Source organism: Lytechinus variegatus, chromosome 2 (assembly GCF_018143015.1).
Source record: "Lytechinus variegatus isolate NC3 chromosome 2, Lvar_3.0, whole genome shotgun sequence".
Taxonomy (NCBI): domain Eukaryota; kingdom Metazoa; phylum Echinodermata; class Echinoidea; order Temnopleuroida; family Toxopneustidae; genus Lytechinus; species Lytechinus variegatus.
In genome coordinates this window covers 50,962,663-50,977,788 of record NC_054741.1, presented here as the reverse complement: position 1 = coordinate 50,977,788, position 15,126 = coordinate 50,962,663, and the positions used below count along the sequence as shown (strand labels likewise).

Genomic DNA, 15,126 nt, shown 5'->3' with positions numbered 1-15,126 from the left:
TTAAAACCCACAGCAATTTTTTTCCTTCTCATTTTATGTATGTAGTTCAGATAATCTGTACTGCATGGATGAGTTGGGGGAAAAGCATTCTGTGAGAGTTTGACCTACAATTAATATTAACATAGGAAAAAATAGCAACTGAGGGTAAATAATAATTCGTCTATATTTTGAATACAGTTTGGAAAAAGTAATAATCTTTAGAAAACTGAAACATTCTGATAAAACAGTATTTCAAGTAACTTTATATCAGCCAGAGATTATACATTTAGAACATATGAACCAAACATGTATGTCAGTGGGTTATTAGGGGCTTGCAAATGTGCGTCAATTTTGGTAGAACTTGGCACAAAAGGAGGAAATGCATCATCATTATGTTATCCATGAAACATATACTTTTCAACATTAAACAGTTGTGATGCAATCACATCTCCTCTGGTTTCTATCCCTCTCTCCCTTATCCTCTTGTTCCCTTCTCTCTCTAATCTTCCCCGTCTCCAAACACCCCTTAACAAGATTTTTGTGGGCTTCATTTATATTAAATTGGAAAAAAAATACCCTAAATACACCGTACATTTTTTAACCCGCAATTGACCACTGACCAGTCTTTCAAAACCACCCTTTTTTGAAAATCTTTTTGTTTTTGATACCCTTAACAAGTGCACGTGCTGCCGTCCAAACTGAAAAAAACACCTCCTTTAAACAAGTTTTTAATTTGGTCAATCATGTGTACATTAATGTATTTGACTGGCCCCCCTAGGTCTCTCCCCTTTTTCCTCTCTACTTACCCCTCTCTCCTTTTCTCTCCCCTTTTCTCTGCCACTCTATATCCCCTTTCTCTCCCTCTCTCCATCTCCTCATTACAGTAATTCCAACCAATATCCTGCTTATCAACCCATTCATTACACATTCTCCACAAAAAAGAGGGTAAAACCATAGAAAATTGGCAGGGTATACTGTTTTTTGTCCTTGTTTTCCATAACAACAGGTCTAGCCCACATTCGACTGAACTCGATGAATGTATCATGAACAGAGGCCCTAGTCCTAATGAGAAAACTCTGTTGTGAAAGGAGAAAAGTCTGGCTATTTCAAAGCGATAGGTGTCTGACTTCAACAGCTCTGAAATTGACACATTGATAAAATGTCCCTAATAAATAGGGGTCTTAGAATGTCAAAGCAGTGGAGAGTGTATCATGTATAGGCCAATAAAGATGTTGGTCCTTGTACTTTGACAGTTCTATAACAATCAATTTCAACAAGGTTTTCCTTGCCAGATGATGACAGAAGAACAATTAACAAACTGACTTCAGACTTCTATTAGATCTATACAAATGAAATGAAACCGATTCAATCTTGTAATGTCCAACAGTTTTTGACTTCTGGACAATAAAAGTGTTCTTTTAACCCATAATAAGCAAGCACTTAAAAGAGATCGATGGGACTTTCACAATACAGTATAAAATGACTAGAACTAGAATGCTCTAGAAATGGCTTGCGCTAAATGACCCCAGTATGAAGTCAATCAAACTTTCAGATTACAGTATGAAACGAGATATACCAAGACATCATACCTTTCTAGACTCCTCTTCTAAGATCTGTTGATGCAGCGACATCTGAAGGTGTGCTAGTCTCCTTTCAGTCATTTCATCGAGTCGACTGCATGTCTGGCGCACTTGCTCAAAGAGTGTTGTTACACAGGTTATGGCATCTCTGGATATACAAACATCAAAAGAAAATAAAGATCATCGATCAGCATGAATGTTCCATTCTTTATTTATTATTTGTGATGATCAACAGGTTCTTCTTCAGCTATAAAGCAGATTAAATCACTTGAAAATGGTTCCATACAAAGTCGCATGCCTGTGTGGATCGATCTGACTACATATTAGCAGTGAAGCTCCTTGCTCCTATCATATAGGGGGATAAATATGGGCTGGGATTTAGGATTAAATGTTTTTCAATGACACACTGATCTTATCTCCAATACTCTGCCAGTCTATAACATCTAAAGTAAACATTTTACTCATCCAAGATATCTTCGCATCATCTCAACCAAATTTTAGGACAGAAATACACACCCTCTTCAACTACAATGGATCAATTAACACAAAAGGAGCTTTATAGGCCTGCATATAAGACCAGCAAGTATATGGGGATTTAATTTTCCTTTCTTTTTTTTTTTAATAAACCAAATACAAAACATAAAATTCATTAGGAAATAATACTGCAATAACAATAACCAGGTGGGTGTTTCATAAAGCTGCTTGTAAAGTTACGCACAACTTTACGAACAACTGGAACATGTTCTTAGGTCATGAATGAATGACATAGGGATGAATCATTTAGCACAAGAAGGGGTCACCAGTCGTGCTTAAAGTTATTCGTATCTTATGAACAGCTTTATGAAACACCCACCAGAAATGGAAAAGAAACAATCTAAACTTTTAAATTCAAAGATGGGGGGACCTAAGATGAAGTGAGGAAATAGCACCCTCTCTTTTAAATAATTTCCTTTTCTTCTTTGCTCTTATTTTCAATCTACTTGACTGGGTTCCAAACAGAGCCCTTTTTAACCCATGTATGTCTTTAATCAAACGATATACATGTCGCAGTCTGTCTGTCAATAACACTAATTAACAAACTTAACAGACTGGCTGAACAACAAATGTCGACTTGATCCTGTAAAAAACACAGGAAACAAATAGTTGCAGGAATCTGTAAGAGCTGACGTTGAATGGTACAGTATACAATATGTCTCAATATGATACAATTGCTGTCTCAATATGGTACAGTATACAATATGTCTCAATATGATACAATTGCTGTCAAAATTTAAAATAAATAAGATACACATACAGAAAGGTATTTCATAACCAAATAGGGCACAAAGCTCTCAAATCAAAGCTAGAAATGTCTATATTCAGAAGGTTTTCTTGGTTGGGAGGGGGGGGGTTGACTTCACTTTATATTTCACACATATGACCAGATTTTTAAAACCACTCCTGTTCCATTCCTGAAAATAATACTTTCTTCATTTCCTTCATGTAAATGTTACCCCTACTCATGTGTCAAAAATCCATTCAATGAAGGAAATGCAGATCACTAGAAAATCTAGACTAAAACATGGGGTGAAATGACATCCTTAATGTGGAAGAATAAGCAAATTAAGCATGCCCTTCATACTAGAGTTTTGTTTCATTTCTTTTTAAATATATATGCCTTTTCAAATTCATGATAAATCAAGAAATTGCAGATCGCTTGACAATCCAAACTAAACTTGAAATAAAAAAAAAACCTACACTCTATGCTTTTTCAATACTCTTATCTCATTTTTTTTCTTTTTTAATTTATTTTGAATTATTTTTATCTATCTATTTATTCATCTATCCATCCATCCATCCATCCATCCATTCATTCATTTATTTATTTATTCATTTATTTTCATTATTATTTTTTTTTTTGTGGGGGGGGCATTTTTTACACCCAAGAATGTACATCACAGCAAAATCTATACTTTCAACAGATTCTTCTGGTCCCAGAGCATCCCCAAGCTTCCTCTACCAATGAACACACAATCATGGGTCCAGTAAGTAAACTTGAGGAATATGACAATGTCAACAAAGTTTTCATATTTTTGGTCTTCTGGCTGCACACCTGCAGAAAGACAGACCCCGAATATTTCATGATAAATTACCACTGTCCATCAAAATCAAGTGAATAGAAGGGTTTCTATATCTATCTTGGTTTATTAAAGGCCTATTGTGATATCTCTCAACAGATGAGATGATTATTGGTGGAATATAGCTCCCAGGAAGAGTAAAAATGCAACAGGGTATCTTGAAAGAACTAATAACCAGGCTTGTCTTGTAATCCCTTTCAAGAAACACAGTCAAATTATTGATTACAATTCAAGAGGCAAATCGGTAATGTGATAACAAAAGGCAACAGGTCGTATTTAAGCTGGTGTAATTTCTTTGAAAACAACTTTACAAGGGCGAAAGTACAGCATTTGCAATACAATCTTACAAATAACAACTATTGGTATAGATCTTTAATCATTACTGCAGTTAAGCACCATGCTGGATAGTTACTTCTTCAATCTTCGCCTTTGATTCAAAGGCTTTGAATTATAAATAGAAATCTTCTTTGAATAGTAGACGATGAGTAAATTATGCAAGTAGGTTTCAAGTAGAACTCATAAGTGTAGATCGAGGGATTTATGACTGCCAAGATCGAACTGAATAACTGGCACAAATAGGGATAACTACAATGAGAGCATTAATGGAATAAGTTCACTGCACTTTCACACTTTGGCAATCATGGACCTCTACAGACAAATAGATGACATTTTCATCAAATCATATTTCCTCCTAAAATTGTGTGTCAGTCATAAAGAAAGCATTCATAAACTAATCAGGAAGTGTGAATACTGAATTCTGTCCTGATGACCTGATCACAATGTGCAAAATAAATAAATTTCATGTCACTAAACATATCAAAAGAATTTCTTCTAAACGGTTTACTCTGAACATACTTACCGATACTCATGAGGACTAGCAAATAAATCCAGTAAAGACTGGCGGAAATTTGTACATAGATCCATTAAAATGCCACTCAGAGAGCGAGAGAGGTATAAAACAGAACAAACGTGATTCACAGACAGCTCCCGTACTGCCTCAAAGTCATGCACATCAATGTGATAATATACATTCCTATGACGATATCAGCAAACACTCTTCACACGGCTTGGCTTTAATTCAAAGTAAGGTCAGAGTGACATCTGAAAGGCAGGCACGAACAAAATGAAAGGATCCCCCAACTCGGCAAATACTAATCTGCCTCTTTTCACTACCTCTTCTAAAAAAAAGTTGGCAAACACGGTGAGCAGGTTGGGTATAATGTGTGAGGAGAGGCACCTTGGAAACAAACAATAGTCAAATACCATACAAGTCACGCATCATTGCAAAACATTAAACTCTGTATTAAACCACATATGAGGGTATTATTACAAATAATAAGGGGGACAGGAACCATCCAACAAAGATAGCGATTCATCAACGAACAGAATCAACGATTATCTTCATGAAACTTAAAAAATATGTTTTTCGCTCCGTACTGTAGAGAGTACACGTTACTCCCCCAAGGCAAACAGATTTCGGTCAAAAATTTTCTTTCTGTTTTACTTTCGGGTCGCTGGTCACGAAGAGGCCCAATGCTCTTTCTCTCTCTCTCCCTGGTGATTACGAACAAGTCTTATTTATGATTTCTTGTCGTCAAGGTCAATCACCAAAATGAAATATTGTCCAATCCAAAGAACAAACAAACTTTTTAACACGCGATGAATTGAAAAGAAAACAAAATCATCATAGGCTTTTGTTCGGCTGAATGTCACACAAAAGCAGAAGTTAAATCAGAACTGTGTGCGTGACAAAGAATATAACTGTATCTCAGGAAATGTGTTTGGTTTTCCTATTTTTACTTCAACCACAATTAGACACCAGACTGTAAAATAATTAAGCATTATGATTCCTAAAATGTTCCTATTAGCTTTGAATGATTCACTCATTCTATTTGCTCAATTAAAAGTCACAATTTACTGAGGTAACATCTCTTAAAGATTGATTTTGAATCTAATGAGTAAAGCTATGTTTTCCTGATCAAAATCACGGTCTGTTTAAGCTGTTTCTGAATGGATATCAAACAAATGAGATTTGATGAAAACCATTCCTTCAAAATCCTGCACATCCGTCGTGAGTAATGAAATTTAAAAAAAAGTACTTTTCATCATCACAAGAACAAAAATGTTCCCATGTTTTAAAAGATTAAAGCTAATCTGGAATCGACTACGCACCCAACACATATCGTGAGAATGAAGTTTCATAACAAGTTATCGATAAACGGGGCGTGAAATCATTGTGGTCGGGGAATTTTCTCAGCTTTATTCTTACTTAGCCCTCTACTGATCAAAGACTGTTTATAATCTATTTCATGATACCATCAGAATACAGAAATAACTCTCATTGTCAAAAACAAATTGAGCATGAAATAAAAAAAAGATTAAAAAGATATAGTTTGATGCTGTCTGTACCAAAACATGTTTGGGTACATGTTGTGGCACCGAATATACCCAAAGGCCACATATGCATGGCAGCCCTGTTCTTATCTTAAATTGGTTTTCAAAATGACAAAGGCAGCAATAAAAACATGAATAGAATTATTTCTAATTGAGCGTAATCAGCATACAAATATAAAAGCTGAATGTAGCGAAAAAAGCCATTGTACTTTGAAATTATAACATGTGGGGGGTACATATCTATCTAAAATTGTATGAATACTGAAATCAGCACTCAGCAACAACTTTAGTAAGGAAGATAAGAGTCTACATGTATACAGATAGAAGATGGCAAGTTCAGTTCAAAAGGTCAAATCATAATCAGATATCAGCTCCAGTTCCAAATGGACAAATTTGCTTTAATCAATATTTTACCACAAAGAAAAGAAAAACAAATCCACAGTTTAATACATTAAGAACTGCATCATGTATGTTTAATACTTGTCAAAACAGTCCCAAATGACAATGCTTGAGAAATGTTATATTGGTAGCAATTTGAGTGCATTGTCTACTCATAGCTGGAATACTCCCCAGGAAGTGGAGATTGTGCATAAACCATAATGCAGTCATCAACAAGCCAATGAATGGGATAACAATATATCTTTAAAGTGTTCAGACAGAGACATCGTTCTGATGTGATAAGCGTTACGAAATAGCCAAATAATACTCTCATCATCAAATCAATATAACACCTCCAAAAGTGATGATGACATGATAAATGAAGAAGTGATTATTGTTTGTACATCACATGCTCGTCATGTGGGCAAAAGTGCAACAGGTTTTCCCTGTCTCTGTCCTGCCTGTAGTAGGTCAGTGTTGATCAAACGATACACCTGATGAGAATGGATTAACTGTCTGGGATATACACAATAGAACAAAATAGAAACCTATATACTTTCTCAAAATCACTTGATAATGACGAGCTATTCTGATTCGATTCTGAACTTCAATTTATAGGCATGTGATAACTAGTCATGTGATTTGAACCAATCCTGACATCCTGAACGCTTCATGAAAGCTTGGAACAAGGTGCCATCGGCTGAAATTAGTCACCACTCACTGTTGATTGAATTTCAACTTGCCAGGGTAATCTTTCCAAGAAAAGAGTAGTCCGATCTTAAAAATGTTTCAAAATCTTGACAGTAACTACAAAATTCCATCAGTATACATCTATTTTTTTTTTTAATCCATAGATCCTACACAAACATCCACGTATACAACAGCTCGATTCTTATCCAAGTACCACACCCTGGACAAACCTATGGGATATCATATCCCAAGACAGATGATCTTGAGGATGATCAACATTCCAGTTGATGAATCTTGGTAGTCAAAATTTAGATAAAAATATCAAATGCAACAAAAAGTCAATATGATAATAAAAAAATCACAAAAATTATTGATGAAACCGGAGTGTAAGGGGGCAGGGGTGTTGGGAAATGCATGTTAGTGTAATCAGTCGGTTTCCAACGGATTCATTTAATTGGAGATTATCTTACCTTCCTCCATACAAGGAAACAATTCAATTTATTCATGTCTCGTAAATGACGTCAATATGACGAAGGACGCTTTCTACCTGAGAGAGAGACGAGACACTGTCCTCATACAACCAAAGTACTCCATGGGAATGCAACACAATCCATGTTCACACTGCTGGGTTTATCTCATCAAACTTTACGCTTAATGATTACCTGCCTTTGAGAAGATCAATGTTTATGATTAGGAAAATGACTATGCAGAGAGAGATGTAGATATACCTATAAATGTGAATGCCCCAAAAGAGCTTATCCCAATGCAATACCAGGCCACATATCTTTTAAAATATTTCAGGAAAGGATTTTGACATGCAATCTCCCGTTATGTTAAAAGATTGAAAAATAATTGTTCACCTAACACTGTCTCCAGGTGGGTTTTTTCCTCAAAGATTTATGATCAAGAATTTAAGACTTGCATCTGTGAATCTGTGCCAATACTATTACCTGGATATGATATCAAAGAAATCAGGTCTAGACTTCAAAATGTGCAGCAGTCGACAATGACAGCTGACAGGCAACGAACAGGTAGGTCAAGATCCTGATTCCTTGTGACCCTAAAATGACAAGATTTGTCTAAAACAACTGCCCCTTCCTGGGCAGGTGATAAACAACAGTTGCTTGTGCCCCTTGCCAAGTCTACCTTCGAAGAATGACTTTGAAGAATGAAACCCAGATATCAGAAGAAAAGCTTAGGATTTGTAGACCGGTTCATACTACTATCGCGAGACACTACACACAAAACCAAGAATGGTACTCATAATACTAACTGAAGATACATCAGTGCCTAAATCAATGAAATGAATGAATGGATTAATATTGCAGAAAGTACCTCTTCATAGAAGTGAACTTGGAAATCAGCTATGAAGGCTGGGCTAAAATGACAATGCCACCAATTCACTTTTCTCCTCCCTACCAAGAATTGCTTTTTACACAATCTAAAAATGGGCATTGGGAGAATGTTCATAAACAAGGGAAAATTGGAAAAAAAGGGGAAAAGGTGAAAAAAAAATCCTAAGAAATAGGTGACTTCAAAGACAACATCCAAGAAAAATGAGCATAGAGAGAGGCCTTATAAGTTCCTATGTGTTCTTATTTCTCTATTTTAAACGAAGTGTTCCCGGGGACTACTCCTACTATTTTGAAATTTCAACCCTCCTAAGCCCATTCCTCTTGGTTACTTTTTAAAAGATCTTTAGTGATCCCTCTTGATATAGAGAAACAGCAAGGTCACATGACAAAACATGGCTGAAAGGAGTAGCTTAGAAAGAAGGTACCTAGAAAGACCAGTATATTATTTAAGGAAAGGATTAGAGAGTAGAATGACATAGCAAATATAAGAGAAGAGATGTATCTATAGAAAGAATCGGACGATTGGATTCGGACTAGTCTATGTACATAGTCCAAGCCACTTAGTCAGTTCCATGCAACGTTTACTGGAAAACAATCATATTAATATTCTGAGGTTTTTTTTAACACATTGGATTGACAGCTTAAAATGCTTTACAAATATATTATGACCATGTTCCACCGCTTTCATTTTGATCTAGGATACTTCTGGAAAAGCTTTCCAATATTGCCAAAAATCATTGTGATCAAAGACTGTGGAGAGTTTTACACAGGGTTGCCACTTAAGTCTGATAATGCTCGACAAGAGAACCTGTTATAACATCAAAATATCAACATCATGCATATTAACAAGAAATGATTGAAGCAACATTTTCCCTGTTGTGCAACCAAGCAAAGTTTGAAAAGAAGCCAAAGTAGGCTATCTGGGGACAGAGGTGGTCTTTGCATGAAACTCATATAGGATGGGATTAAAGGAAATAACAATTGGAAGAATAGATCTTGAATAAAGGACAAGTAGCTATTGCAGGGCTTTCTTCATTTATTTACTCATGAAATCAGGTGCATTAGAAGACAAAGGGGGACTCTACCAGGTTGGAGATCTGTTGACTTTTGGGAAGAGGTAGAAGCTTCAAAGCACTATCTTGCTCAGCAATGGCTAGTTTCAAGGAACTGAAGAAACAATCACTTAATTTCATTGCTTTCTTCATAAGTACTCTTTTAGGTCCCAGGCCAGGACACATTTTTAATTCATGAAAGGTGTCATTGGTTGGTTATGGAGGAATGAATAACAAACTTGTAAATTGTAAGGATTCAAAGATAAACTGAATCATTCACCTTAAGACTGTAATTGCCATCATAACCTGGCTTCATATGCTTTTCGTTGCCTCTAGAGGGATAAAGCCATACACAATAACTTACGCTAGAGACTTTTCCTATATCTATTAATAGTTTCCATAAAGTGCTGGTAGAAATGGTCAGGGCCCCTGTATCAAAAAGTCCTATTTTGATGGTAGTCAACTTTTAATAGCTGCAACACAGCCAATCACTTTCAAACTGCCAGACTTAATCTTCTTCTTTTAATTTCCAGCCTGATGAAGTACCTTTAGGCCTACAGCAAGAACATTGGATTGGAGCAAATACATGTACATCAGTAATACACCTACTGTCTGCATAATGGTCTGTATTATTCTCTCTCTTTCCATCTTTCTCCATCTCTCGCTTGCTCTCTGTCTATTCATTCTATTCTGCCTCATTCTGTAAGGTCTCCTGAAGAACCAAGAATACTGTGAATGTCTTTTACAGACGACAGAGGGACTGACCAGGGCAATTCCTAGGTTCTGTCTGACAAAGAGTTGCGATTGATCAGATCAATCTCAACTACATGGAAATCCATCAATGTCGTAATTCTCATACAGGAAATGAAAACATTATCCCCTTGGAAACAGGGAAGCATACTGATTTGCCATGTATGAGCATACATACATCATATTGAGAAACCAATCTGAATTGACACAGGTATTGTACGTGTGAGCATTGGTGGCTTTCAATAGTTGTGATTGATCATATTAACAACATTTTGTGAGACAGGGTCCTGCGTGAAATGACATTCCAGAAACACCAGGGAAATGGAGCTAGCACTACTGTACCAATCCTGTAATTCTGAATGCAAAATGCCCCATGACAAAAAATCAATCATTGTTTAAATTTTGTCCATCTGTTATTGTTAATCTCTCTGGTAGGATAACATCCAAGTTCTTGGCTAATGACTGGAGTCCTTTGCAGCTCTTTGGAAAGACTGAGCTTCACGGAGTGAAGATTGTGCACATATTGTGTGCATGCATACCAGAATCCAATCACCAGAGTAATACTAGTACAGTCTATCATCTGTAAAGCATTTTGAGAATTTGCTTTGAAGTACAATGGTAAAATGGATTCTTATTATATCAGATATACTTTTTTACATATATCAACCTTGAAAAGTTCTGGAAATGTTTTGATGCTATTCTCATCTCTTGGATACTTCCTTCAGTTGGCTAAATAAACCCTTCCAGAAGTACACTTCAGTTTTTACCAAGAAACGTCCCAAAATATCTCAATTTCCCTTCAAGTCTTTTCTTGCAGCAACCACAAACTGTTACACATGACGTCAATATGAGATAGAGTATACAAGTAATATTGGCCCTAGCCAAACTCACTCTACTCAGCCATTATCCTACAAAAGATTATCTTCCACCAAATCTTAGTATATCTGAATGGACACCCACAATACAAGCACAAGAAGAGCTTATCTATTTAAGGTTCAATACAATAAGTAGGACTCACAATATTTGTCTTGGTAAGGTGGAAGGACTGTTGTACAGAGGGTGCGGGGTGTCCTCCGGGACCAGTGGAACTTGGTAAATGTTGAATTGATGTCTGACAGACAGATGCATGGATTGATCGTTATTGACCGACCTCTTCTTATTTCAATCACAAAGTCCAGATAAAATTTGTTGAATAATTTAAAAAATGCACCGTCACAACAAAGTCCCCGTTATCCTGAAACTTAAGTTTTTTAAGGTCCAACATTCTGACCTCTAGATTAACATGATCTGGGGCGTGTTTCACAAAGATTTAAGCATGACTTAGGTCGCACTTAAATGTCGATGCGTACATGATATGCAACGTGCAATCTTATTGATCAATACGCAGTAGTGCGCGTCCTCTTGGCATGATCTGACCAATAATGTCATGCCTTTTATACTGCGCGCAACTAGACATTTAAGTGCGACTCTAAGTCATACTTAAATCTTTGTGAAACACCCCCCTGGTCACTTTAATACAAAGATGAACAATTGACCATACACAATAATTGCAATTAATAAAAAATCAGCTCCACGACCAATGGCTACTTAATTCAGAATACCTGTCTACTTTTCTTAAATTCCCATTGATTATCTTGTTCATGCAACTCCTCTTGGACACCGTTCTCACTACCATCCTAAAACTAGTGGAAACAAGTTTAACGTGTAGTGAGATCAGTCGAAGCGATCTTGGAAGCTATCTTCCAAACCAATTCAGAAAACCACCTCGCAGTGTAGTTTTCAAGATCGCTTTCCCTCGTTAAACTGGTTTTAGCATAAGCGAGGACACAACCGTTCTTCGGGAAGCGATCTCCACACATTTTGAGCACTCTATTCCACACGACAGGTGCAGAATGCTACACTGCGGTTTCGAATTCACGCGAAACATGTCACCCCACTGAGAGCGTTTCCATAGGAACAAGATCGCTTCATGTGAAGTGATTTGGAAAACCACTTTTGTGTGATCACGTGGGAACGCTAGCAAGGTGATTTTCCGGTTTTCCTGAATTGGTTTCCAGTAAACCAGTTTTAGAAAGCGTAATGAGAATGGTGTCTTAGATTTACAAAGGTGATCTTCCATATGGCTTTCTTTAGCAACCAACAGGTCTTGTGCAAACTTATCTCACTGAACATTAAATCATAAATAGGAACCATAGTAATCAATCATGGTATTTACAAAGATAAAAATAGAAATAAAACGTGCGAAGGGACACGTTCATTTCCCCTCAGTGTATACAATTTTCACACGTTCTCTACAGGGATCAATGAAAGGTTCTGAACTTCAAGATAACAATTCTTATCTTGTCTGATTCTTTGTATCTAGCTGGTCCACTGGCACTGGCTTGTTTATAATCTATAAATCCTCTTTCATCTTTTAGATCACTTCTCATGCCTCAAACCTACCTGTAGATTTAACGAGATATCGTTTGGGCTGCACATGGTTTTCAGCATGACTTTCCCACTAATTCATTGGCACAAAGAATGTAGGTCATACACATATTGATTTTTACCTTACCATGACGGAACAAACCAAGCATTGCATATGTTCATGACATTCAAACAGCCTGCTTGAAATGTCTTTCATAATATTGATGTTTAATTTTAAGTGGTATGTATAACGAGGCTGACCTTTGTCTATGGTAGAAGTGGGTTCTTCAAACAAAGAAGAGCAAACTTTAGTCATAGAGGGAGAGCAAACAATATCAATACAAAATCAAGTATCTATGGTAGAAATAGAAGAAAACAAATCACAACAAAACAATGAAAGCCTCGTCTATCTATAGGTTCAAGATAGATCTAAAAATGGGCTAAGTTCATGGCTTATGTTTCCTCAATGGAATCGATTAAGAATATATCCCAAGACAATGCTTTATTAACCAAATAGATGGGGAATGGAAATTTGAACAAAATTGAAAAATATGAATTTGTAGAATTTTGTCAGATGGAATACAATCTAATGGATTATGATTAACTATATAAGTAACACTAATCCTCATTTAAAGTTTCTGTTTAGAATGCTATTGACACAAACTTAAAATTCAAACTTCAGCTAACTGAAAAAAAGAAATGCCATTAAAGAAAAAAAAAATTTAAGAAAATCATCATCAAATAACACAACGACAAAGAATCAAAAAATTTTTATTCAAAACATTATATCAGATAAAGCATGAAGCTCTTTTTTAAAAAGACCATTTCAAAATTGATGTTTGATCCAATTGAGATTTTTCCTCAGAATGCACCCAAAATTGAGAAATCAGGGGTTAAAGCTTTAATTCTGCTTTTGAAATAAGAATAATAGAATACGACAACATTTATCTTCATTAGAAATCTGAAATGGTTGTACACAGATAGAATTGAGAGATCATGCTGTCTTGTGTCATAAATCAATCTTATTGTTATTCATCAATTTAATTTAAATGATCTGTCAGGTTGACCTGGGAATATGACCTTGACATTCATGTGAAAGAGACAAGGAGTGGAGTCCATACTCTGGAGCCTGTCTCATAAATAGTTCAACTATGGTAAGTTTGCCATTATGGCAACTACCATGGTAACAGGATTCAGCAGCCAATCAAAATCAAGGTTTCCATAGTAGCTACAATAAGGACAAAGTTACAATAGTTTTAAGTCTTAATGAAACAGGCTCCTGGACTAGAAACTGAGTTCAATAGTTCATTATCACATAAATTAATATTCAATTAAAGAAAGCATTATGTGCTCAATCTCCATACACTTGGCAATCAACCAGAGCATGCTCCTCGCTCTTTTCATCTATTCTCCATAGTATTAATTTTTTAGGTCTGATTTAGAGAAAAAAAATAGTACAAATAAACTTAAGCAGATGATCAGTATGACTGACATGAGAAATGGTTGTATGCAATCAAGAATTTCATATTGAAAGAATTATTTTGTTCTATTAGGATCCTCATCCATCCTTTCAGTGACCTACAGCACATTTCAAATGAATGTTAATCATGTTCTTGATATTATTCACTGTCTGTGAGCATCAAGAGGGATTTTAATTAGTCAGATGAGCATTAATTTACATTTTCCATTTGTTATAACAGTTGCTCATAAAGAATCAATATATACAAACGATACACTTTTAAAGATTATAACCTCAATACCTTTTCAAGTTTATGAATGCACCTGAAAATCAACTCCTATGACTGACTATGACTGATACAAGGAAATTAGTCTGGAATAAGTTGGGGAGAACTGTCAGAATACTCACCATTCACTAGTATATATTTTAAGTATTCCAGGGCTTGATGTCTTTAATCAACGTTGATATCCTCAGACACACCTCAAATAAATGTAGGTCCTACAGACTGCTACTACTTACAGAGTTATGGAAGTACGGAAAGCCCAGGCAATACTGTTCAACGTAGATGCTCCAGGTAGAAAGAGTATCTTAACGCAAATTTTCTGCAAACTTCTGAAGTAATTCAATCCAGCCAGCAGAAGTCTAAAACCTGATTTAATGTCACCAGTTAAGAATAAAAACATCCACGTTGTCTTACACGCATAAAAACTATACCAGTAGAAGCTAGCAGAGTCCAGTGGACATACCTTTACACGGTGAGTGTGTGAGTCTTTGTGTCCACAAGACCTTCCACTTGAGTAGGTCTGCTGAATACGATCCCACCACAAACTTCTCCACAGTCACCAATGAACCGAGGGGGGTATCTATGGACGAAGAGCGAGTCCCTTTGGCTCCCGTCAACCTACCTAGCCACATAAATCTCACCTAACAATACAGAGACAAGTGTCTTATTGATTCTAACCGTCT

General features: G+C 36.1%; 1 protein-coding gene across 1 annotated transcript in view; it reads right to left on the bottom strand.

Annotated features, from left to right (window-relative positions):
- Positions 1-15,126, bottom strand: part of LOC121408299 (puratrophin-1-like) — a 102,228-nt gene that overhangs the window by 18,308 nt on the left and 68,794 nt on the right. Inside the window, exon 10 of the mRNA XM_041599713.1 lies at positions 1,569-1,707. Within this exon, the coding sequence (XP_041455647.1) occupies positions 1,569-1,707 (139 nt within the window). The remainder of the gene's footprint in view (positions 1-1,568; positions 1,708-15,126) is intronic.